This window comes from Cenococcum geophilum (assembly GCF_001692895.1).
Source record: "Cenococcum geophilum 1.58 unplaced genomic scaffold K441scaffold_2, whole genome shotgun sequence".
NCBI classification, from domain to species: domain Eukaryota; kingdom Fungi; phylum Ascomycota; class Dothideomycetes; order Gloniales; family Gloniaceae; genus Cenococcum; species Cenococcum geophilum.
In genome coordinates this window covers 4,576,627-4,601,684 of record NW_027137560.1, presented here as the reverse complement: position 1 = coordinate 4,601,684, position 25,058 = coordinate 4,576,627, and the positions used below count along the sequence as shown (strand labels likewise).

Sequence of the window (25,058 nt, the reverse complement as noted above, 5' to 3'; positions counted from 1 at the left end):
CGGAGCTATATTACTACCATCAATGCATCCGTTATCATGAAAATTCCCACACTCGACCTACGTAGTTCTTTCGTCCTCTTACCACTACTCTTTAATATCAATTTTATCCGTTCTAAACTTTCCGTTGCCACTGATTAGATATCATCCCAGATTTCTCCTCAACCCCATGACATTTACTAATGCTTCCGCAATATCAATTGCAAATCCTTCCTCGTTAATTGCCCTCTCATCACTAATCACTCTGATTCCACTTTCCTGTAACCCCTTTTCGACGGCCTCAAACAATGATTTGTCCGCCTCAGCATCCGCGAATGGACCGCCAGGTGTTGATATCATGCTAACTCCGCCCTCAGGCATCCAAACTTGCACACTCTCTTTCTTAGCGGCGAAGGTAAGAAGTTTGTCGACAATGAATTGACCAATGGAAGCGCACTCAGAAGATGATGTACGCATAAGCGTAACAGTTGGATTATGCTCGAATAGCAGCCTCTCAGCATACTTCTCCGGCACTGTTGCCTTCGGGCCAAAGTTCACCATATCCGTTGCACCAAGACTGATAATGTTAGGGATCCCAGCCTTTGCTGCGGCCTCCAGCCTCGATGGTCCAGCAGACATGTTGCCGTCCATAAGATAGTCGCAAATCTCGGTAGTGGTGAGGTCGAGGACAGCGTCCAGGTGCCCGGAGGCGATAAGACGCTCCATAGCGCGGCCGCCGTGACCAGTTGCGTGGAAAACGTATGCTTCAATGTTGTAGTTGGATTCAAGGTGGGACCGGATGGCGTCGACACAGGGGGTTGTGACGCCGAACATGGTTATACCTACTCGTTTCTTTTGCTGCCCCAGCTGCTGGATAGCCCCGCTCTCGTTCTGTTGATGCTCGGTCAAGTAGATTCTTGCCATTCCAACTATGGCGCCAGCAGCGTTTGAGAGGATTTGGCGGAGTAGAGAGTTCAGCCCTGCCACGTCGACGACAGAGTACATCATTGTGATGTCTGTTTCCCCGACTACAGGTCCAGTATCCCCACTAGCTACGGTTGAGACAATAAGCTTAGGAAAGCCAATTGGTAGTGCATCACGCATTGCCGCACTCGCGAGCGCCGTACCACCACTTCCGCCCGCAGAAATAATGGCATGATAGCTCTCTGACGCAAATAACTCTTCTACACATGCAGTTGCACAGGCGGACATATGCTTAATCAACTCTCCACGGGGGAGCTCTGAGAGTTCACGGGCATTTGACGGCAACACGGAGCCATATTTATGTATGAGATCATGTTGAGTTACCGAGATGCCAGAATTTTGCACAGGATTTCGTCCAACGTCGATGAAAGCCACATTCGTCCCAGGGTGCTGGAGTATTTGAGAACGGAGATAAAGTAGTTCGGAGAGTTTCGTGTCGCAGGTGCCAATGAGGATAATATTGAGCTCGGCCATGGCAGAACTGTGGAGTAAAGGTAAAACAAAATTTTTGATTTCAATAACAGGATACTCCCTTTATCGTGTCCATTGGATGACCCTGTAAAGGATGACCTTGAGGGAACGTTCAGATGAATTGTTGAAAAAGAATAGTCTTGCGTTGTCCGGGAGAACTGAACATCCCCGCGCCAAGACGAGCCTTACATTTGGCCCCGCAAAATGCTAGCCGTAATTGACGGATGAAGCTGCACAACGTCAATAACGTCTTGACGTCTAGCTGGGTGATATGGAACATCAAATGATCCAAGGTAACGGGGACTATAAGCTTCAGGAAGCATCTCTTGAACAACTCCTTTGTTGATTAAAAGTCCATAAACCGCTTCAAGCAATGGCGCTAAGGACTGGCGAGTTGTACGTCTTATAAAAGTGCGGTCAACCAATTGATTTCCATTTGGAGTTCCGTGGCAGCAGTGGAAAAGGATGTTCCAGACCTTGGTAAATATAACCATCTCTAGATTGTCCTTTAAAGGTAGAGACTTGCTGTGAGACTGGAGAAGATAGCGATGCCAATCAACTCAGCTCGAATTTTGCGAGGGCCAGTCTTCGTGCAGGATACAAAATCCGGCTTGAGGCTTCGCAGGTGTTAAGGGGAATTTGGCTGTGAAGGTTTTAGAGGCTATCGCCACTGATCTGTTAGCGTCGCCAAAGCAGTGCGCTACCTCTTTCGGTTTAATGAGATGCGCTAAAGTTATCCGCTAAGTTTTCCCCGCTATTCTGCTTGATGACAACGGGAATCTCCGGAGCGACCATGCTAAACTCGGTCACACAATGCGAACGGTCCGGAAAGCCGGGTTCTTGCCTTGGCAGGACTCCTCTTCTTCTTCGCAGATCAGGCTGAAAGCTTCACTTCAAAAATGGAATCCAGTAAAAGCTTAAGCTTCGTAGCTTAGCAGCTTGACGATGGCATGGTGGCGCCGAGTCTCTTGCTTTGATAATTGTAGGCAAGCCAGACGATAACATGAGAGACGGGCTGCATATGTCAGTACATCCGACGATGTGAGCTTCTGACTCTAAATTTCTATTTTTAATGTTTTTCCGCAGTTGTTCTCAATGAATCTCATTGCCCATGATGGAGGAGACAGTGTCCAGAAAATAACCACACCACCGCTCGACGTTGCTGTCAAAGGTGTCAAACTCGTTTCAGTCAAACTGGCAAACTAGCCAGCGTTATACCGCAGCTTCCTTTTGCTTCTTTCAAGTACTTCACTTCCAGCAAACGGGTCTTGCTCCAAACCCCACAGTCTAACTGCTGACTTCCCTGTTTGTATTGGCGGGCAATTTTCGATTCAGGCATGGCTGGCAATTATGGGCATAGAACTTTCCATCGCTTGTTCCGTGCTGCCTTCTCGGCTTCTCTCAATTGGAATATCAAAGGCTGTAACCTCCGCGACGATATCGAAAGGCGTCTTCCTGGATAAGCTACTAAATTCGCAGTCGAACGCACCCTCATGACCCAAATGCGCCGAGGTTGGAAGAAAGTCTTCTTCGCCAGACTAGCTGTTGCTATTATTATCGTCGCGGTCACCATTTTGTACAATTCTCATTCGTGCTTGTCAATAGATACGACGCCGTACAAGTCTTGGCGGATTAGATAGAAATGGGAACTTCTCCACCACCACGCACCGGCCCTTACCCTTGCTATAACGCCTGGATTGGAGACACATCTATCTTCAATAACGGTTTCAGGGATCTTATATCCGGAACCAACAATTCCATTCTCTATACAGGCCAAGTTTGGGCTACGAACGCCACACGGAGTGACCTGCACAGTGGATAGGACTGGCTATGGAGCTGCCGGCCGGAGATGTTAAGGCTGCAGTGGCTGGAACCTCCGTTTGGCAACATCGCGTTAATGGGCAAACTGAGGCATTTCTGGCGCCTATCCCAGAACTGGAGAATCAGCAGAGTACGTACTTGAGGCTTACGACGAGACGAGGAGCATCTTTGATGAGGATCCCCATGGTATAAATAATGCAGATTCCGCAGACTTCGCAGACGCTAGCAGTTTATCACTAGCAGGCTAAGCACACGAACTACGTCTTCCACCTTCTATCCTTTATTTAAATTTCTAAGCTTCAAGCACAAAATTTATTGACTCACATTCCCGGGCGGTACACTAAGTATCGCTTGATGTAGCACCTCTATCGTCCGATATGTTCAAGGTCGTTGGCTTGGTCTAGGAGAGGCCCCGCTATAGTTGTAGGCCTGACTTTATTCATGTAGCTTCCATTAGCTCCGGGGACCTCTTCGACTGTACTGAAGAGTATGGTCAGGTGCCCGCTTTCTCCAAAACTACGGCGTACTTCTTGAAAAGCATCAAAATCCAAATGCACATATATTCTAAGGATTTCAAGGAAAAAGCAGCCCGAAGAAAATACATCCGCAGATCGGCCACGTGTTTCAGAGTTATCCCGCTCGGAGTAAGTGGTCCGTGCATAACGCCGAATCCAAACAACAGCCGATTGCATTGATCTAATTGGCTAAATCTTATCGATAACGTGTGGACGAATTTCAGCGGGATAAGGGTTAGACTTCAGGAGCGCAGTATATAAGGGTTTCAGCAGCCAGCCTGCTAGTTCAACTACAGTCATTATGTTTAAAAGGTTAAAGAAGACTAAGATTAGCAATAGACCTTTTAAATAGGATTGCCAAATATTTGTAAAGTTTAAAGGAACTTTCTTTACTAGAATATTGGCCACCTAATAGTCTATCCGTAAATATAAGTAACTACATAGATAGATTGGGCTCTTGCCGCATCAAAGCTGACATTTGTTTTGTCGCACAGGTCGAGGTATCCCTTGCACCGTCGTCGTAACCGGAACCGGTCGCGCCGGAGAAGTTTGCTTGTCTCTAAGGGTAGTTTATTAATTATTTTATTTAAAAATAGACTATAAATAGAAATGTTGTATACCTAGATATAGGCATAAAACAGCATTGTAGGGTACATGCTGGAATGAAAAGGAGCTGAGGAAAAACTTGATGCGCCATTAGATGCGCCTCTCGAACACGCTACCACGTGATTCTCGGTTAACCTTTAGATTGCATCATGCCTCATTCCCAATTTCTACCGTCAATATGTCTGCCCCAGCGAATCGTGAAGAAATCCTTGTCAAACTCCGAGAATCCGTCTCTAATGGCAAAGCCATTGTGGGAGCAGGAGCAGGTTAGCTGCATCCGATGGTCCAATTGCATACCGTCCTCCACCATATCAACAATGCAACTAATAACGCTTTCACACAGGCATCGGCCTCTCTGCCAAATTTATTGAAAAAGGAGGCGGCGATCTAATAATAATCTATAACAGCGGTCGATTTCGTATGGCGGGTCGAGGCTCACTAGCCGGCCTGATGCCGTACGGTAACGCAAACGATGTGGTTGTCGACATGGTCAGTCTTACACTTATTTTGTATTTTCAACTCAATACTAACACTTTTACAGGCCAAGGAAGTCCTCCCAGTAGTCAACCACACCCCTGTTCTTGCAGGCGTCTGTGCCACCGACCCCTTCCGCTCAATGCCCACCTTCCTCAAACAAATTAAGGAGCTTGGATTCGCGGGAGTACAGAATTTTCCCACTGTGGGGCTCATTGACGGACAGTTTCGCCAGAATCTCGAAGAGACAGGCATGGGCTATGATGTGGAAGTAGACATGATTAAAGTTGCACGCGAAATGGATCTCCTGACCACGCCTTACGTCTTCAACGTTTCTGAGGCGGAGAAGATGGCGCGAGCTGGGGCAGATATACTGGTTGCGCACATGGGACTCACAACATCCGGGAGTATTGGTGCCACATCTGGAAAGAGCTTGGATGACTGCGTGACGCTCATTCAGGAAATTCGTGATGCTGCGGCCAAGATTAACCCTGAAGTTTTACTTTTATGCCATGGGGGCCCTATTGCTAGGCCAGAGGATGCGAAATTTGTTCTATCTAGGACTAAAGGTGTGCATGGATTCTACGGTGCCAGCTCTATGGAAAGGCTGCCGGTCGAGGACGCAATTACGAATATCACGAAAGACTTCAAGGGATTGCCGGTGAAATGTGCTGAATAATGTCTTAATTTCAACTTCATGACTCGCGTAAATTTTTGTATCAGCACTAAAATTGACTAACAAAGAACTGCTTGTAGCGTTGAGCCTGCGACAGCGCACATCCTAGAGGGTGGGATTCCGGGCTTAACACTCCCGACTCCTTTTGTTCCTCGCGCTCGAGCAATTGGACGTGTTGCCGCTATTAAACCTAGCACTACTACCCTTCAAATTGGCCAGCTTGTCATGCTCGAGCCATTTTATCCGTGGCCGCGATAATCCAGATGTGCAAATACTATGGAGCTGGAGTGTTCGGGGCGACCCTAATGACGAAGAAGCTAATTGAAGGCCCATGGGGGAATGGCCTAGCTACAGAATATACCTGAGCCCCTCTGAAGAACTGCTATGCCTTGAACGAAAAAGTCCTTCTCAGAAGCACTGCCGAAGGTGGTCTTGGCTATTCCGTGGCCGACCTTAGTATCCTGCCCAGACATCCGGTAACGTACGGCGGTTTCCGCAGCATCGATCTTAAACCTAGAGAAACAGTCATTGCAGCACCGGCCACGGGTGCTTACAGTGGTGCAGCCGTCGAAGTGGCCTCTACGGTGGGGGCTCGGGTCAGCATCATTCAACTCAACGGCAATGTCGAAGAAGACCTTGCAAGTCTCATGAAATTTGGACCGGCCGACACTTATCCCCTGCCGCTGCTGAGGAATCGACTTACGTCCGAAGCTGCCTAATGGCTCTCAAACCTTACGGCAGAGCTTCGTTGATGAGTCCTTCAGAAAGACATAGCCATTCCATATGTAGTTGAAGACCTCACCATACGTAGACAGTATGTATGAGAGGGAAGACGCTCAAGGTATCATCAAGCTCGCTGAAGCAGGAGTGCTCAAGCTTAGGAAGAGCGCTAGACACAATGTTATAGGACAGTTTTTGTTTGAGTGGGAGAAAGCTGTAGAAACTGCAAAGCAAAATCCAGAGTCAGGCAATATAGTTCTGTTCACACCATAAGAGAATTCTTCATTTGGCCGCTGCTGGGATTTCTAGGACCTACTCAACGTCACACCTATTCTAATTTGATCAAGGTCTGGCACATACATTATGGGTAGTCTCTGGTTTATAAAGGGTGGAACGATGAATTATAGACAGAGCTTCAAGACTGCCTGGTACTATTACATTATCTTTGAACAATCAGTCATCCTTTATTAGCATCTCGATAGCAGACTATCACGTGAATTAGAAAGCATTTGGTTTCTCTGTGCACTTCTCTTCGGATTCTGTGATGCCTGCTACCGTTCTCTCACAGTGCCATGTGCAACCTCATTTTAGAATGGCCGGTCTAGAATCTAGATTCGCATCAAAGCCCTTCTAGACGAGTTCGGCTTTTATATATCTTGTTAGTGGTGGTGATTTAAGACGATTTAAGGCTGCCGGCTTGTAAACCCACACAGCATCTAACTTATTATTGAAACAAAGACCGGAAGCTAAGTCACTTATATTCAGAGAAAATGATTTACCAGAGAGACACTTCGATTGTTAGTTCTTCAAGGTTTATTGTATCTCTTCATTCTCGGGAACGAACATAGAAGTAATTAGCTGCCGCCCTGATCACTGGTGCCGCCTCTTCAGATACCACTTCCCTCAGCATATTCGTCCACACTTTCAATCCATCCGGTAAAGTGAATTCCTTGTCGTCAAATTGTGTCCGCTCACTAAACAGGGCCTGCTCTTCTCGCAGGTTTGATATTAACTCCTTCAAGTTCTTTTCCATTCGACTGCGGGCATACCAGTGACATCTATCTGTGGAGATCTTGACAGTCGCTCTAGATAGAACATCAATTGCGCCTTGGAAGTCGATCACCAGGAGAGGACGAACCGATTCAATATGAGTTTTGAGTGCAGACGCCCATGCATTTCGGCCGCATATGTCATTTTCGTAAACGGCAATCCGAGCTTCAGCTTTTGTTATTTCGGCCCTAAGCTCATTCATTTTGCCTTCCGCGACTCTCCCCATTCTAGCCACCGAATTGTCGTACTCGTGCTTAATAGCCCCTCTCTCATCCTCGAATTCTTCCCTTTCCTTGGCCATGAGTTCGATATATCGTCGACTAATTGCCTCTTTTTCTTCGATGAAGGCTTTCCTTTCTTGTTCTAATTGCAAACTTCGATTTTTTTGATATTCCGCGATGACAGCAGTATGGTGAAGTTTCTCTCCCCGCAATCGCTGGGAGAAGTCATATCCTTGCTGCTCTATTTCCGCTTTCTGCCTTACAGAGCACATTGCTACCGCCTTAAGCCCTTGAATTATTGCTCTGACATAGCTCTTATTCTCCTTTTCGTCTTCATCTGAAGCGGATAGAAAGGCGTTCGGAATATTTCCACATTCCTTTTGAAGGGTTTCAAGCAAAATCCTAGGCTTCATCTGGTCGATTTGATGCTCTGCTGCCTTGGCATCAACACTTTGATCGAGGATGTTTTTAATCTTGCTCGCGAAGTTGAGCACTAGCTCTTGGACTGTAGCTTCAAGCTCTGCCTTTGCTCTAAGATTTTCCTCCCTATACTGCGATTTGATGACCATAATCCCGTCCGACTGTTTCCAGCCAGCGAATTCAGACTGAACAATTGCGAAGCGCTTCTTTTGCAGCTTGCACTCTGCCTCAAATCCCTTCGCGCTTTCTCTGCTCGCCCGTAGGTCGCCGGTGAGCCTTATTATTTCATCCTGCAGAGGTCCTATTCGAGGACGTAATCTCATCGCTTCTTCCTCAAACGGCCGTAGTCGAGCTATCTCATCATCTTGCTGGGAAGTAATACTGGTTAGATTCTCGAGCTGAATTTCAAGGTTCGCGACCCTTTCTTCCAAGCCAGCAACCTCTCTTTCTTTGCTGTTGATGATATCGCACTTCTGCAACACCGACGTCTGTAAAGCACTCAGCTGTGCCTTTGGAATCGCGGTAACATCGCCAAGGCCCCCAATTTTTGCAGCATTCTTGATATCTTTCGTAAGTCGAACGAGCGCCATATCTTATGCGCTGTTGGCAAAACTGTACACACGAGGGTTTGTTGGCCACGTTATGCGAGCTTTGGATGAGTATTCAGAACTTAAAAAAAACCTGTATAGGAATATGTCTAATCTCTCCAAGAATTTGAATTCGGTTGTGAAGGTGTAACGGAGACATCGCAATGAGTATGCATCCTAAAGATGTGTGAGGATGAAAAGAGGCTGACAGAGTAGGTTCTTGCAGCTTGCAGGAACGTGCGGTATACGTTGTACGATGCGAAGGCCACAACTTTGCATGATCTGTAGACCTTTCAAAATCAACCTCACAAGGCATTCGCCAGCCTTGCATCAAGCATCAACGGCCGAAATAGTACTACGGTGTGGAAAAACCCGCATCTTACAAGGAAATATCTCATGTAGGGACGCCTGAAAGCCCAAAAGAGGAAGAATTAACGGGTACTAGCTGCCCAGCAGCTTGACCTGCCCTGCAGCTCTAACTTAAAAGCGTCAGCAGACGCCTTCACGTTTCCAATGGATGCATGATGCACTTTAAGATTGGATAACGCACATTCTAACTACCAATGACTATCCTAGGGGGCCCACGCTGCACTTGCAGTAGAGCAAAGGTTGTGATGGAAAGCTATCACGCCACCGGCTCCTTATTCGCGAAAGGAAGCGCTGCCTCACGAGGCAGCTGGAGCCTTGCTCACTCAAATTGTTGCCTTATTCCCTCCACCTGGGAAGCGGACTAGGATGATCAAGGTACTATTCTACGAGAAGGTCAGAAAGAGAAGTTCGGTCATTTTCTCTTCGGTTACTTTCCTCTTGGACGTCAAGATCTATGAGCTTTAACCCTGTGGCCACTCGTGAGCACAGTCCACCGAGATCTGCATTTTATAAACCCACCTTTTTTCATTTGCTTGCCATTGAAGATGAGTCGAAGATAGTCCGGGTCAAGTCCCTTCTCTTCATTCAATCTTTTGCCTAAGTCTTCAATTGTGATGTTGACCGGCACATTGTTTAGAGTATATGTTTTATCAGTGTCCTGAATGAACACGTTCTTGAGTACTTTCCCTTTGGGTACCTCAGAATATGGAGGGAGGTCGTCAGTATTTTCCTTAGGCTTGGGCTTGGGCTCGGTCAGAGTTTCGTCGACGAGGTCGACGCGAGTGATGGTACAGCCCTAAGCGTTTGTTAAGCAAACTAAAATTGGAGTCATTACGGACAGTGGTTTACATCTTTGAGATCGTACGAGATTAGGGTACGGTCTAGAGCCCGTCAGTAATCGTTCAACAGGCTAATTGGTAGCATAACATAGCAACTTACTGTCTTCCATGACATCGCCGCGGGTGTATAGTTGAAGTTCTTTCACATCCACCTGACGCCCAATGGTCCGAGAGAGTCTTTGTGCTACTACATGCTTAAAGCGCAACACCGACATGTTCTTGAAAAGACCAGAAAACGACAATTGCTCAGAACCGTCGATAGCCTCCACTAAAATTTCATCATACATATCACTTGGACCGTCCATTGCTGGTGGAGTGTAGTGCTTGCTTATATGAAAAAATAGAGCTCAACTTGGTGAGGCTATGAGGAGAACGGGGACAACTGAAGTAGCCTGGCGAGAGAGTTGGCAAAGCACATGCATAAGTATTCATGGCCAAGGGTAACAAGACCCAGTGATCAAAGCGTTTTAGCTTGAGTCCGGCGAAACCTGCCTTGCATTTGATAAGACAAACTTGCTCTTGTCAGGTCGACTTGGCTTGCATGGTTTCCGTATTCGTGTGCACCGGCATCACTGCAGGTGGCGCAGCCTTGCATATGCCCAAGGCGAAACCCAGTTAAACAGAGGTGAAAGTACTTTCAGCCTGACCTCACTATTCTGTGAAAAGATTTCTTTTGCGAACAAGAATTTTTCGTTACTTTATTAAACAGAATACCATCTTGTTTCATGGAAGGCTCGGACCTAGAGGATTGGACCCTGTGCTGGAAAGTCAATCTTGTGTTTCACAAGGCTATTAAGAAAGGCCGTTGGAAGTGCATTGTCTGTCATAAGGAGCACGAAGATTCTGAAATCAGCTTTCGCTCAGAATTTGGCCAGCAGGTGGTGGCGTGTTCCGCAGGTCATTGTGATGACTTCTGGTTCCGGAGCAATGGTCTTTCGGGTCCATGCCCCGGGTGTGATCAAGATCTTGTCCTCAATATATCGAGAAGGAAGCAGGAGTGTTTTGAAGAGCAATGCCATCGGATTTTGAACATAAATGTGCAGGTGATAAGGGATCGTCTTGGACCAGGACTCTTGCTCGAGAAGTAAGATCGAAATCTAATCCCTATGAACTCTTACTATCGCTGATTCAAGTTTTCTAGGTACTTAAATTTCTCGGAAAAATACAAAGTTTTCGAATGTATAACCTGTGGTGATAAGATTCCTCTTCATTATGCTCCGTCACGTTCGCCTACTGCAAAATGCAATCACGATCCAACGGTATGCAATACAAATGATTGTTTTCGAAAGGAATGCAGCCATAAGCATCAGAATGAGTGCGATCCAATGCCTTGTTTGAGAAAATATGTAGAGTCTTGTACGAAAGGACGAGGTTGGCAGAACATTATGTGTCCGCATCCGGGCTGCGGGAGTACATTGAGTGCGCGAGACGTGGAGGAATGGGCGCCTCCAGAGGCATTCAGGAGGTGCGTTTCTCTATGTTTGTGCCTTTTATAGTTATTCGGTATTATGCGTCGAATTTGCTTGTAGAAGCTAGTGTGAGAGGTAGTTCAATTCGTTGTTGCGACGCAGTGTGTAGTCAAGGAAAGCCTCTGAGGATCCTCAAAGGACTAGACCTAATCTACAGCTCCGAAATAACTAAATTGACTTATCTTTACTAACCTTTACAGCTACAACAAGCAGTTGCTGCTACGCTCTCTGTCAAATGAGCCCAATTTCCGCTGGTGCTACAAAGAGTGTGGACATGGACAGATACATCTTGCCGGGGGTAAGATTGGGTGTTTGTGAAATTCATATTTGGAGCAATCAAAGCTAACCCTTCCAATAAGCAAACCAGCTAGAATGGCGATGTAGGAAGTGCAAAACGTTAAACTGTTTCAAATGTCAACACGAGGGCCATCCTGGCCGTGGCTGCGAACAGCATGCGAAACTCCGAGCCTACGACGACGCAAACGAGATGAAGTTGGCGCAAACCTCAAAGCGATGCCCAAAGGTTGGCTGCGGCCTCCGGATAAGGAAGTGGAAAGATACATGTGCACATATGACTTGTAGGAAAGATTCGGATCTTGGTTCGTTGCATGCGCCCGGGATTCCCGGGTTATAGTACGAGAGATTTCTAATTACTTTTATAGGTGGCTGTGGGACGAAATTCTGCTGGAAATGCAAAGTAATTTTCGAAATTTCTGGAAATGGACAGTATCGCTATAAGCATCTCGCTGAATGCCCAGCAATAAACGAAATTCCGGGCCTCGACATGCCAGATCCGGTGCCATGGCCAGAACTCAGTGATTCTCGTTATCGTGAAGGATGGGACGTAGACCCCGAATATATAGAGGGGAATTCGGAGATTGATTCGGAAGATGATTCGGCTGAGGATCATTGAGACTGGTGTTGGTAGAATTGACTCGGGCTTTGTGTCTCGTCGGCTTGGCTCGTACATGTACATACATGTATCCAGTATGCCACTCAGAACATGTATACATAAGTAAAAGTAAAAGATATCTTCCCTTGATCTATTATCTGTTAACCTGGTAGTGAAGGACATTCCAATTCCTTATCCGAGATCTTGCTCTATACCCGCCTCCGCCTGTCTCTTGAGTTCGATCTCATCCCTCAATTCAAGCATATCTTTCAAGTTCCACTCCCTAGATAAACGCCCGTTCACGCTCAACCTTACGCTTTCGATCCTCTCTGCTAGAAATCTAAACCGCTTGTCCTCTCTCTCTTTGACATCCTGGTCGCCGCCAAGATCGCTTTGCCCCATCATCCATTCCTCCAGTGCCTCGACTAGCGATTCCTCATTTATGTATTCATGCGTATTGATATTAACAGCGAGTAAGCCCACTTTGATCTTCTTTGCCTTTTTCTTGGAGAGGAAATAAACACCTCGCTCGAGAAATCTTTGCAGCAGGACTAGTCCTGCACTATACACATCTCCCTCATGCTCTATCCCATCATCGCCTACAACCGAGCAGATGCTGCTCGTCTTGCCTCTTCGAACCCTCACCTCCACATCTAGTACATCTACTATCTTCGAAAACATGGGCACCGAAATCCAAGTCGGGTATAAGACATCCTGGTCGTCTCGGTTAGCCAGATCAATCTTATACCGCAACGGACCCATCCGCTTGACACTATCTAGCAACTCCGCTCTCAATTGCCGTGAGGCTTGCAAAAGAGGGTAAGTTGGCGGTAGGGACGTATGTTCGGGGTACCGGACACTTTCTTCCCCATAATAGGTTTCCGGATCGGTAGCGGAGTGAGAGACACGTTTGCGTTCACGCTGAAGAGTACGAGATTTGGCCGATGCGAGGTCATCTAAGAGGCCCCATTTATAGATCTCATCGCGGAGTTCGCGGGGAAGGCTCAAGATGTGAGGCATGGTGGTGATCTGGGCATTTGCGATGGTTTTGGATGATGGGTGGAATAAAGCGATGAGAAATTGAGGTTGGGCCTGCTTATGGTTGGTTGATAGAGCTTTTGGCGGGGCTTACAATTTTGGCGCTTGGAAGTCGAAAGATTCGTGTCGTGGTTATTGGTAGCGCTACTGTCGTTTGCAAAAGATTGGTAAAAATCGCCAAGCCGTGCATCGCCCCCCCCCATCAAAACAATACACCCCCTATCCCTTCGTGTGGCAAAGATTTCTTGCACTTTTCGTATATGCAAGCCTCTCAAGCCAATCTAGAGGCTCTATACCGTATATGACTTAGTGTTAAAGCCGCTGGTCAATGCGATTGCTTGGCAGCAGGGGTGCTGGCGCCTCATTGACGCTTGAATATTGCAGTGAACAGCAGCGACGTGGCTAGGAAGGCTGTATATTTAGTGGTATAGTTAATTAAAAAGCTTTAATATTATTGCCCTCTATTTAGCCATTAAATCCTCTATAAAATATCGTCCTTATACCGCCCAAAAAAGGTCGTCTAAAGCCTCCAAAAGCACCTGAAGCCTAGGAGTCTTATTCACAATCCTTCTAAGCGACGCAGTATATATATAATAGCTTAGTTGCACAGCCTCTAGAGGCTTTAGTGGCTCCAGTAGCTATACAGCAGGTAGTACTAAGTGAGGAGGCCCGGTCAAGTGGCCAGACGGAGGATATTAAAGAGGAAGAATTAGGAGCCGTTTTTAAGGCCCACGGTAAGACTGCTAAGGATGAGGCAGATAAGGTAGATAAGACTAAACTACCAGAGTTATTAACTGAAGAAGTTATAAGAATGGACCTTCCTGCCGTTCCTACTATATGGGAGCCTATAGCCGCTGTTCCTAAATTAGATCTTAAAGTTATTAACCTTCTAGATAAGTTACTATTTGCCGCTTAGCGCGCTAGTAAGCCTATTAATAGCTCTAGCATAGGCGTTAAATCTAATAATCTTCCTAATTAAAATAAGGATACTAAGCGCTCTGCTTACTATACGATAGCAGATTAGGTCAGTATAGCGTCTAGTAGGTATTAATCTAGATAGGACCTACCGATTTAAGTGTTTCTATTATTCTTTAGTATTAGTGTATTTAAGAGGCTTATAATTAACACAAACCTCTATACAACTTCTTAAAATACTAGCGGATATTACTAATTAGGACGGCACGCTGGTAAACAATTATAGGCGTAAAAGGAGACCTCTACTAGCGAGTTAATGATTTGGGTAGGACTTATTATATATATAGGCGTCTTTAAAACCCCTTAAGTATGAGACCTTTGGGCTATAGATCCTGAATATCCTAAATACTTAATTAGCTTATTTATGGGCTAAAAAAAATAGGAGCAACTTAAGCACTTCTTCTACGTCTTACTACCTCCACTAAAAGGCGTTAAATATTAGGTTTTTAAGAAGATTAAGCCGTTAATAACTCTATTAGGCGAGGCGTTTAGGAAGTACGTTATACCTAGATCTATAGTTAGTTTTAATAAAATAATAGTAAGGTTTACTGGATAATTTATAGCTATAATTAAATTGCCTGGTAAGCTAATACCTAAGGGCTTTAAAATAATAAGCCTTTGTTAGTATAGATATTACTATAGCTTTATATTCACCTTACCTAGCTACTTTTTTAGACTTCCTTCTTAAACAGATTATTAAGATATTACTCTCTTAAAAACCTCTAAGTGCGTCCTCTACCTTACCTAACAGCTTCCTCTTTAGGCTTATCAATTTTGCCTATTTTTAGATAACTACTTTATAAATATTCCGTTGCTCCAGGTGCTTTAACAACTTAGAATTACTGCAGCTGGCACCGCTTAGTTAAACTTAAAGGCCTATTTAAAGGTGCATAAAAGGGCTAATAAAAGGAAGGCAAGGCTACCGTTTAATTTTATTACGGGAATAGTTATTAGTATAGTTAATTTGGTGCTTTTAATTATATGGCAGGATAAGAACTTAGTATAATTTTTAATAACGGCTTACTTATATAGCAATAAGGACGTTAATAAAGTTAATTAGCGTCGGCCGCGAGCATATAATTCCTTCCTTAAGAAGCTAGTAGCTAATATTTGGGGCAATAATCTAATTAAGAAGTTAACACTTCCTAGGCTCTCTATTAACTACAATAACTAGATAGGCGGCGTTAATATTCATAATTAGCTTTAGAGCTACTACACCACCTAGATTACCACTGTGCGCACCTAGATGCCCTTATTCTTTTAGGCGCTTAATATAGCTATAATTAACGCCTATATTATTAGTAAGAAAATCTTCCAAATATTAAGCAAACCCTTCCTTTAAACCCATTGCCGCTTCTATATACAACTAGCCTGGAACCTTATTATTATAGGCAGTTAGCAGATAGGCCTAAATAAGCAAAATACTAAGCGTCTTCTTTATTTAAGCTTACTAAAGTATAGGCAATATTAGCCTGGCTTTAGGCCTAGTTATAGAAATATTAGAACAAATCGAAGCACTACCTACATTACTACTAAAACCCTACTACCTATAATTTAACGGTGTAAAACGCGAACTTACTAATATATTAAAGGCTATATAAAGACGAAGGGCTATAAGGGCTTACCAACGTGCTAGATATGTAGATAAAAGTAGGCAAAGAAGCTTATATTAAAGGCAAGACGGACAGTATACGAATGCGAGGGTTATAGGCTTCCTCTATGCTTGCGGTGCTTTACCAACTTTTATTCAGTAGACGATAATTAGGTAACTACTTTTAATCCTCTACTTCCTTACGCCTTTAATATTAAGACTCTAAAGCTAATTAAGCCTTTACCGCAGCGTATATCTTAGCCTCCTTTAAGCCTTCCTCTACTACCTTTAATCGGGCCTTTATACCAAATAATCGCTAATTAAACCGCTTAATTACCTACAGCACTTAATTCACCTCATTTAATGTATATAACACGTCCTCCCTTATAGCCTTAAGCTGGTCCTCTATTGGCTTATCCTTATCAACGTTAAGAACATGTATAAAGTATATAGGTGGTAAGGATTTGGGGGGGGGGCTCTAAAGGATTTTCCTATATAATTAGTAGGTAGTTAATAGAGAAGGGCCGGGAACGTACAACCATAACGTCATATATCACGACTTTCCGCCCAGCTTCCTCAAAAATATATATTTAATGACCTTTTTATAATGGCCTCTTAAAGCATCCTTCCATTAGGTCGATTTTTATATTTTTGGTGGTGGGGTCCACCAAAACGCCACTAACTAGCCTAACCAAGGTGTGCTAGCTAAAGCAGGACGGCTAAATACGCCCCAATCAAAAATCGCATTTTGCCACACGAAGGGATAGCCCCACTAATATGGCTCTATCCCTTCCGCTAGTAGGGTCTCAGCTGTCATTTTGTGAGCTGTTCTTTCGAGCTGTCGCGGCGCATTTCCGCTTGAGGCTAATAATTGAAAGTCTCCTCATCTAATTCAAATCAATTTTCCTGCCCATTGTCGTCTAAACATCCTATTACTTCCCCCTACCGTCCCTTACCTTCGGTAGTTCTGGGTAATAAGTGACCACCGTTTTGTCCACCTGAGCGGTATATCTCGCACGAATGGTTTCCCAGCTTCCGACCCGCGTCTACTGTGGCGTGATTGTACCAGACACGCCTATCGTATCCAAAGCGCTTGAATTCGCGCGCATCCATTCCACTGATTATGCCTATAATCACATCCAACGCTCCTGGCTTTTTGGTTTCATTATCGCGGGCAAGATCCCCGAGCTTAAAGACCGCGACCAAGAGGTTCATGCAGTTGCTGCAATCTTGCATGATGTTGGATGGGATCCTACTGGCGAGTTAATCTCGGCCGACAAGCGTTTCGAGGTCGACGGTGCTGATGCCGCTCGCGATTTTCTTAAGAAAGAGGCCCCAGATTGGGATAAGCACAAGGTCCAGCTGGTCTGGGATGCCATTGCTCTGCATACAATTGGGAGCATTGTCTTCTACAAGGAACCCGAGGTACAGGCTTGCTCATATGGCATATGGACCGACTTTCAGGGCCCCGATCGTGTTCCCAATGGACTACTCACCTGGGATGAGTATAACGTGGTCGTTCAAGAACTGCCTAGATTAGGGTTGATGAAGGGTCTCAAAGAAGTTATGTGCTATTTGTGCCGGACGAAGCCACAGACGACCTACGATAACACAGTGGGTGAATGGGGGGACAAGTATGTCGAAGGCTAACGTATTAGGAAGTGTTCGGTTCGGGGTTCAGAAGCGATCTGGAGCCTTCAGATTAGAATTGATCTGGAGCTCCAATCTGATCTGGAGGCGGGTGTTCGGTGTATCTGGCGACTTTTCAATCTGAAGCTCCTCCAGATCGGCAAGCGCGTCAAATTCGCACGCCATACCGTATATAGTAGTTGAACTGAAGCTCTTGGCGTCAGATCAATAAGGAGCCCTCAGTTCCAGTTCCAGATTCCAGATTGAATCTGGAGCTCTGCTCGTGTATGCGCCCAATCGTCCACCCTACCCAGTATGCCCCCACCACCCCTCCCACCGACGATATTGCTGCTGCAGCTGCAGGCCCTATGCGACGTCTGGGTGAGTGGTGATTAATGTGCAGAGACTTCGCTAATTCTAATTCTCATCTGAGGCTTTCTAGAGCGCTCAACCGAACACTCGGCTTCAGATCAGATCGAGTACGACTACCAGATCAAGCGCCGCTACATATGTACTAGTTGACGCCGGTGGGAGCACGGAGCAACCTCAGATTGAAAAAACCTCAGATTGCAACCGAACACTCCCTTAGCCACCCCAACGAGCTAGCCACCCAAGCGAGCCACCCAAAATTACACCAAAATCAGCTGTCTTTATATATTAATAACTCCACCACNACTTAATAAATAATTATAAAATTAAGTATTTAAGTATTTAAGTTAATAGGTTATAAGTTTTTAATATTTAAAACTTAATTATTTAACTTTTAGTTTAAGATATCTATTGATTTTTTAATTTTTTAATTTTTTAATAGCAAAAGTATAACTTTAAGAGAAATAATAATAATTATATTTAAAAAGTTTATTATATTAGTAGTATAGGTATATAAGTATTTATTTTTAAATTTTTATAATTATTTATTAAGTGATGGTGGAGTTATTAATATATAAAGACAGCTAATTTAGGTGTAATTTTAGGTGGCTCGCTTAGGTGGCTGGCTCGTTAGGGTGGCTAATATTACGGCACTGGCAGAAAGCGGCAGCTATAGTAGACGTTATAGTAGACGCAGGGCTCACGTGACTCTCACGTGACTAGGGATCGTATATAACTTCTTGCGTTGCTACTTGTCCTTTCCCTTCCTTTTCTTTAGCTTTAGATTCTCGTTTATAGACATTCCAATCATATAGGCTTACGCGTCCCTTTTGCCGTGCCTATGCCTCAATTAACTAAGTCGCTAACATTATCTAAAGCTCTCTCTACTCTTTCTTCCTAAAAAGGAACTTAAATATATCTATAAGACTACGAATAGGACAAGAATATAGAATAGGACCCTAAGGATAAGACCTAAAAGGAAAGAATAGAACCCTAAGGAAAGGACCTATAAGATACGCACAGACTAGAACCCCTAAAGAAATTACCCGGAATTACCTAATACCCCTACTACTATACCATAAACTATAGTAGCAGGTAAAGCAGCTGTAGAATCCTTAAATACTTTAAACAAAGAAACAATTAACGTTTTAACCCCCTAGGCGGAGCTTACGGCTGCCAATACTAAAATTAAACAACTATAAGAGCTACTTAAAGCCAGAGATACCCCTATATCTAATAATAAGTCATTATTAAATAACTAAAGACTTACTATAGTCCTTTAGGCCCTATTCTAGCGCCTTAGTGGACCCACTAAGACCTATATAGCACCAAAGCGGTTAGTAAAGGTCGTGGACCCCCTACTACTTATAGATAGAACCGACCCTATATTTAATAATTAGAAGCTTTAATTACAGAATAAGCTTAAAGTTAATATAGATTACTTCCCTAACGCCTAAGCCAGAATAGCCTATGTCTTTGGCCGTACTAGCGGAGACGCCTAGACGCATTTACGCCCATAATATACTAAAGACTTAGCAAACCCCTTTATCTCTAAAGAAGAAATAATTAAATACTTGTTTTCTATTTATAAAGACCCTTTTAAAGTATAAAATACCTACCTTAGCTATAAAAGCCTAAATATAAAAATAACGGAGACCTTTTCAGCCTTTTAAACTTACTTTCTATACCTAGCCGGACAGGCCTAAATCCCCTAGAAAGACCTACTACCAGACCTCTTTAATAAGCTTACCCTAGACCTATAGCGGGCCGTATTACTAGCTTATACTATAGCACAGACGTTAAAGGAACTTATAGACTATTGCCTAGCTATTAACTAAGGCCTCTATTAAATTAAGGCATGTACTAATTAGCTAAAAACTAGAAACCTTATAAACTAGGCCGTAAGTACTATAAATACGGCCTGTAGTGCCCTAGTATAATCGGTAACTCCTATAGTTAACCTAGTAGCTAGCCGCGTAGCTACCCCTACTGCGGGCCTAGTATATACCTAGCCTATATATAGCAACCCCTGTATATAGACCCTTAGTAATTAAGAAGCTTACTTCTTATACGGTTAAATAGGCTACCCTATAAGGAACTACCTAATAAAGGTAAAGATAAATAAGGTCCTATTAATTTAGGAGGACAGTATAGAGCTAGAAAAAGAGGAACCCTAAAGGAAGACTCCTCTTTAGGGTTAAAAGGGATTAATATGTTATATATTAATCTAGGTTGGCTAGTTAGTAAAAGAAGCTGCACTATTTCTTATACTTTATTTCGCAATAAATATTAAGTTTTAACCTCTACTTTAGCTAACTCTAGAGCAAACGCCCTTGCCTTAATTAACACCTAGTATACCGTAAAACTAGCTAACTTTTTAAATATACCTATTAAAGAACTACCCAAATTAATTCCTATTTGTGGGTATAGCGGACGGATAGGGCTACCTATTATAACTGTTACGGCTCAAACAAATGCCTCTGAACCGAAGCTTGAACGAATACTGTATTACCAAGATACTAAGCTAAAGAGAAGGAAAAGGGGTCGCTAGGACCGATGTAAACAAATATATAGGGTGAGCCGCTAAGGCGCTAGCTTTAGGCGGGCCAATCGCAGGTCGGCAGAATATNGNAGAATTTNGCAGGTAANGTGCNATAGCGCCGTTANATCACCCCCCTNTTTNAAAGAAAGCCTGCCCTTAGGCTTAGTTAGAAAAAATAGGGTAGCACTAGGCTTATAAACGTAGGATTATAAAAATATAAGATAAGGAGATAAAAGGGGACATAAGTCCGTCCTAACTAAGTATAAAGGGCGATTGTGGGCTAAGTGGAAGCACTAGGCTAGAAAGAGTAGCCGCTAAAAGTCTTAGCACGGATCTAACTAATTAGACAACTTTAACCGGCGGTTAAAGTTCCTGGATATCTGAAATTTTACGGTACTAGCAGAAAACGGCAGAATATGGCAGAATTTGGCAGATAGCTATATTAGGGCTTTGGGGCGTTTTTGTCCCTATATTCTTCTAGTAACTTATCGTCTTTATTATACCAGCATTCTATCCATTCGTTTAGGTACTTTAGGGGTCCAGGCGTATTAGGGTATTGGTTATAGAATTCTTTAAGCTTCTAGGGGCAGCCTATAAAGTTCCACGTAGGGTACTAGGTTAGGTCAGGATTGTAGCCCTTCTATTAGATACGGTATTTTAGCGCTCCCTATACTATCTTATAGGCCAGTATTTTGTTAACCTCCTATTCGTTATTACCATTTACTTAAACTAGTAGGGGAGGCTTATTCTTTTATCTAGGTAATAGGTTGTTTATAGCTTTCCGTAACTTATCTAGTAAGAAGATAGGGTAAACCCTAATTAAGTCTAGGAGCTTTATCTTGTATAAGTTGCCTATCTTCTTAAGAACCTTATACGGTCCTGCTATCTGGTAGTTTAGCTTACGGCTAGGTCGTTTGGTTTTCCAATTCCTTATTATAACCTAGACTATATCGCCAGGGGTAAAATCGGGCTCTTGACGGTATTTGTTCGCCTACTATTTTATTAACCTCTAAGCTTTTTCTAGGTTCTCGCGGGCTACCGTCTAGGCCTCCTCCAATCATTTGGTATACTATTGGGCCTTAGTATAGGATAGCTTCTCTTATATAGTCTAGGGTTCTTCTAGCCTTTTCCAGTTAAAGCTTATGCGGGGTAAGTATCCTATTTCTAGCTAAATCGGGGCAAACCCTGTGGAGTCGTGGGGTAGGGTTGCTTGCGTATAGTCTATTAAGGGTAGTAGTTTAGACCAGTTGTCCTAGAAATAGTTAACGAAGGGCCTAAGCCTCTAGTCTAGGTACTAATTTACAATCTTTATCTAACCGTCTATCTGGGGGTAATAAGCTATAGAAAGCTTTAGCTTAATACCTAGGATCTGGGTAAACTTATTCTAGAAGGCTAATATAAACTATGGCCTGTAATCGGATATAATAGTATCTAGTAGTCTATAGATTTGGTAGACGTAATAGATATATAGCTAGGCTGCCTCTTTAGTATCGATATTTTTATAATATAGAATTAAGAACGGGCGTTTACTAAAGCGGTTAACTATAACTATAACTATATTATATCCGTTACGGTCCCTAAGTAGTTCATAAAAGTCTATAAAGATATACTGCTAAGGGCGCTCTAGTATTAGGAGTAGCTTAAGTAGTCCTAGGGTCTTATCCCATGGGATTATAACTCTCTGGCAGTCTTCGCAGTTCTATATATATTAATTAATATCCGCAACCATTCTCGGCTAGTAGTAGTAGTAGTTAATAATTTTACGGGTCTTGTTCTTGCTAGGGTGTGCCGTAGAGACTTAGTAATAAGCTTCGCGGATTAGTTTGGTCTGTAGATTATTAACGTTAGGGACTATAAGCCGCTCCTGGTATAGGAGCAATCCTTCCTCCGTCTTAAAATTAGGGTCTCCTTTTACGGCTTATTCGCGGAGGGCCCTTAGGGCATTAGCTGTGCGGTTTATAGTTAGGAGGCGGTTAATTAGCCCTATTAGCTTATCTAAGGACTCCTCTATTAGTGCTAGCTCGTTTTGCTAGGAGTCTAGCTTCTTAAGGATCCGCGGGTCAAGCTATTCTAGATAGAGGAGGGTGCGCGTCTAATATTAGGTCTTTAGCTTATCCTAGGGTCCTACGTCTTATTCTCTTTAGGTTAGGGTATTAGCTTTAGAGTTTTGCTTGCTAGAACGATATATAATCGTAAAGAAGAATTAGGAGAGTATTTTGGCCTACCGGGCTTATCGCCCTATAAGCTGCTTTATAGTTATAAAGTACTCTAAGGCTTTGTAATCTGTATATATCTTAATCCGGGAGTTTATACCTTTAAGCTCTACGCGCTATTAGGAGAGTAATTAAATAATAGCTAGCATTTCTTTATTATATACTTTATAGTTATACTTAGCCGGGTCTATTATCTTTAAGAAGAAAGCTATAGGGTACCATTCGCCGTCTAGATGTAACTGTAATAGAATTCCCGCTATGACCCTATTAGAGGCGTCTGTTTTTAGCATTAATTTAAGGTCTAGGTTATAGTAATAAAGGATTAGGGAAGAGATAAGCCGATCCTTTACCTCTTTAAAGGCCTCTATATAGCTATTATTAAAGACAAAAGGCATATCCTTCCTGGTTAGTCGTATAAGAGGTTTTACCACAATTCCGTAGTCACGGATAAACCAGCAGTAGAAATTACAAAAATTAAGGAAGGACTAGATTCCTTTTACTGTGTAAGGGGGCTTCCAGTTACGGATTACCTCTACCTTCTTAGGGTTAACCTTAATTCCTTCTATAGTTATAATAAACCCGAGGTATTTTGTACGTTTTACCCCAAACTCGTATTTCTTAATATCGACTTATAAGCCCGCGTTCCGTAGTCTCTCCAGGACCTTCTTAACATAAACTTAATACTTAAGTTCGTCGTCTGAGTATATAAGAATGTCGTCTAGGTATGCCATATAGAATTCGTTAAGGTAATTAAAAAAAACGTCATTTATATACCTTTAGTACGTAGCCGGTCCGTTTATTAGTCTAAAAGGAAGAACTTTATATTTATAGGAACTATAGCGGGTACGGAACATTATTAAATCTTTAAATACAGGGTCTATCCTAATTTAGTAGAAAGCTTAGCGGATATTAAGTTTAGTAAAGATCTTTGCCTGGCTTAGACGTATAAGGGTCTTATTAATTAAAGGAATAGGATACTAGTCCTTTTAAGTAATAGCGTTTAGCTTTTAATAGTCGATACAAAAACGAAGGCCTCTATTAGGCTTTTTTACGAACAGGATAGGAGAAGTAAAAGGGGCTTAACTTAGCTTAATAAACCCTTTATCCAGGTTATCAATTAAGTACTACTTTATTACTTTTAGCTTATCCGTTAATTAATAGTAGAGAGGGCTATAGCCTAGCAAGTTATAGGCCTCTAATTAAATCTTGTGATCGTACGTCTAGTAAGGGGGTAACTTGTTTAAGGCCGCCTTTAAGAATGCATCCTTATAGCCTATATAAATAGTAGGAAGGAGGCGTTTAACTAGTTCCTCGTCGGTTTCCTTATCTAGCCTTTCCTCTCTATTATTAATAATTCGGTTAATCTTATATAGGCTCGTTATAAAGACCTTATTGTCCTTCTGGTATATATTAAAGTAAAACGCTACAGCGCTAATTACAGCGATATCTACGGTAGGGGGGTTGACTGACAATAGGGGCGTATGTAACTTTAGGGACTTCCGGGGTACTAGCGTTATTATTACTCCTTTTAACTCCTATTGTATCTTTCAGAGGTTATCCCTTATATCCTGTTAATACGTTCTTTTCTATAATGGTTAGATCTATATAATTTAGACATTATCTACATTATTATCTATCCCACTTCCGTACGTAAAGTCCTCTTTAAACGTAGCGCTTCGGGAGAGTATCTTTATCAGTACGAAGTTCTTTCCAGCTTCGCGGCAAGCGTCCTCTTAGGTAAAGGCTAGGTCACGGGCCCGGATATCCTACTAGTAGGTAGGGTTAGCCCTTACGGCTAGTGTCTTGCGGTTAGTTCGGATCTCCCTAATAAAGGAGGGCAACCTTAGTCTATCCTCCGGCTAGACAAACTGTCTTTTTTGTACGTTTAACCAAATATCAAAATAGGATATCCATTTTCGTCTAAGGATTATATTATAGGACCCTAGGTCTAGGATGTAAAAGGGGATACCATATTAGCGTCGTCCGTTAAAAGCGATATATAACTTTAAGACGTGGGTAACAGGCCGACCGGCTTAGCCGTTATAGCCCTTTACCTAGACAGGCTTCTCTAATTAGATGGCTTCTGCATTTAGAAACTTAGCAACATTATTTATATAGGTAGTATTTATAAAGGCGAAGCTATTTGCTCTAGTGTTAATAAGGGCGGTTATATTAACTCCATATCCATTTTAAGATACTATATATAGAACTGTAAAATGCTTTCCACCTATTAACTAACTGAGATTAATCTCTTTGAGATTGATAGGGTACCCTAGGGGGGAGTCTTTCCCTAGGGTTCTTTTTTTCCCAACTTATCGGACGTTTCTTCTTCCTTTATCTCCTTAATATTGCCTATATTCTTTAGCTCCGGGTAGGATAAGGTAAAGTAACCTTACTTATCGCAGTTAAAGCACGTGGCCGAGGTAGGGTTAATTAGAGTATTACGGCGAATACTAGTTAATGGCGTAGTACGTAGCTAGTCGGGCGAGGCTTGCCGGTGCGTAGTTATAACCGTCTTTAGTATAAAAGTAGTTATAACTTATCTTCCTACTCTAGCTCCTATAGGTATAGCTAGCGAGTTTCAATTATTACGGAGTTGCTTCTGCCAATT

The 25,058-nt window shown here is 43.1% G+C and overlaps 7 protein-coding genes across 7 annotated transcripts; 3 read left to right on the top strand and 4 right to left on the bottom strand.

Moving 5' to 3' along the window:
- Positions 1-141: 141 nt before the first annotated feature.
- K441DRAFT_533542 (uncharacterized protein) lies at positions 142-1,434 on the bottom strand (the record flags this gene model as incomplete). The annotated part of the gene is made up of 1 exon (XM_067642294.1): positions 142-1,434. The coding sequence occupies one exon, from the start codon at positions 1,432-1,434 to the stop codon at positions 142-144; it is 1,293 nt and encodes a 430-aa protein (XP_067510064.1).
- A 3,117-nt stretch (positions 1,435-4,551) lies between these two features.
- Positions 4,552-5,526, top strand: K441DRAFT_534845 (uncharacterized protein; the record flags this gene model as incomplete). Its single annotated transcript, XM_067642344.1, has 3 exons — positions 4,552-4,639; positions 4,717-4,862; positions 4,915-5,526. 3 exons carry the CDS (start codon positions 4,552-4,554, stop codon positions 5,524-5,526), a joined length of 846 nt encoding a protein of 281 aa, XP_067510063.1.
- A 1,146-nt stretch (positions 5,527-6,672) lies between these two features.
- On the bottom strand, positions 6,673-8,760 carry K441DRAFT_651538 (uncharacterized protein). Its single transcript, XM_067647213.1, has one exon. It carries the CDS (start codon positions 8,522-8,524, stop codon positions 7,070-7,072), a length of 1,455 nt encoding a protein of 484 aa, XP_067510062.1. The 5' UTR covers positions 8,525-8,760; the 3' UTR covers positions 6,673-7,069.
- A 286-nt stretch (positions 8,761-9,046) lies between these two features.
- On the bottom strand, positions 9,047-10,103 carry K441DRAFT_651536 (uncharacterized protein). Its single transcript, XM_067647212.1, has 5 exons — positions 9,830-10,103; positions 9,740-9,771; positions 9,410-9,686; positions 9,326-9,357; positions 9,047-9,273 (listed from the first exon to the last, which is right to left on the bottom strand). The coding sequence occupies exons 1-5, from the start codon at positions 10,032-10,034 to the stop codon at positions 9,214-9,216; spliced, it is 606 nt and encodes a 201-aa protein (XP_067510061.1). The 5' UTR covers positions 10,035-10,103; the 3' UTR covers positions 9,047-9,213.
- Positions 10,104-10,244: 141 nt separating this feature from the next.
- K441DRAFT_104945 (uncharacterized protein) lies at positions 10,245-12,033 on the top strand. The gene is made up of 4 exons (XM_067639922.1): positions 10,245-10,813; positions 10,871-11,194; positions 11,399-11,496; positions 11,558-12,033. The coding sequence occupies exons 1-4, from the start codon at positions 10,455-10,457 to the stop codon at positions 11,830-11,832; spliced, it is 1,056 nt and encodes a 351-aa protein (XP_067510060.1). The 5' UTR covers positions 10,245-10,454; the 3' UTR covers positions 11,833-12,033.
- Positions 12,034-12,064: 31 nt separating this feature from the next.
- Positions 12,065-13,342, bottom strand: K441DRAFT_651534 (uncharacterized protein). Its single transcript, XM_067647211.1, has one exon. The coding sequence runs from the start codon at positions 13,108-13,110 to the stop codon at positions 12,283-12,285; it is 828 nt and encodes a 275-aa protein (XP_067510059.1). The 5' UTR covers positions 13,111-13,342; the 3' UTR covers positions 12,065-12,282.
- Positions 13,343-16,528: 3,186 nt separating this feature from the next.
- Positions 16,529-17,560, top strand: K441DRAFT_651533 (uncharacterized protein). Its single transcript, XM_067647210.1, has one exon. It carries the CDS (start codon positions 16,715-16,717, stop codon positions 17,342-17,344), a length of 630 nt encoding a protein of 209 aa, XP_067510058.1. The 5' UTR covers positions 16,529-16,714; the 3' UTR covers positions 17,345-17,560.
- Positions 17,561-25,058: the final 7,498 nt, after the last annotated feature.

Coding starts and splice junctions, on each gene's coding strand:
- K441DRAFT_104945 (XM_067639922.1), top strand. CDS start 10,455: ATGGAAGGCTCGGACCTAGAGGATTGGACCCTGTGCTGGAAAGTCAAT. Junction 10,814..10,870: donor CCAGGACTCTTGCTCGAGAA/GTAAGATCGAAA, acceptor CAAGTTTTCTAG/GTACTTAAATTTCTCGGAAA. Junction 11,195..11,398: donor CCTCCAGAGGCATTCAGGAG/GTGCGTTTCTCT, acceptor TAACCTTTACAG/CTACAACAAGCAGTTGCTGC.
- K441DRAFT_651533 (XM_067647210.1), top strand. CDS start 16,715: ATGGTTTCCCAGCTTCCGACCCGCGTCTACTGTGGCGTGATTGTACCA.
- K441DRAFT_651534 (XM_067647211.1), bottom strand. CDS start 13,110: ATGCCTCACATCTTGAGCCTTCCCCGCGAACTCCGCGATGAGATCTAT.
- K441DRAFT_651536 (XM_067647212.1), bottom strand. CDS start 10,034: ATGGACGGTCCAAGTGATATGTATGATGAAATTTTAGTGGAGGCTATC. Junction 9,358..9,409: donor TGGCAAGCAAATGAAAAAAG/GTGGGTTTATAA, acceptor GAGTGGCCACAG/GGTTAAAGCTCATAGATCTT. Junction 9,274..9,325: donor TAGATCTTGACGTCCAAGAG/GAAAGTAACCGA, acceptor ACCTTCTCGTAG/AATAGTACCTTGATCATCCT.
- K441DRAFT_651538 (XM_067647213.1), bottom strand. CDS start 8,524: ATGGCGCTCGTTCGACTTACGAAAGATATCAAGAATGCTGCAAAAATT.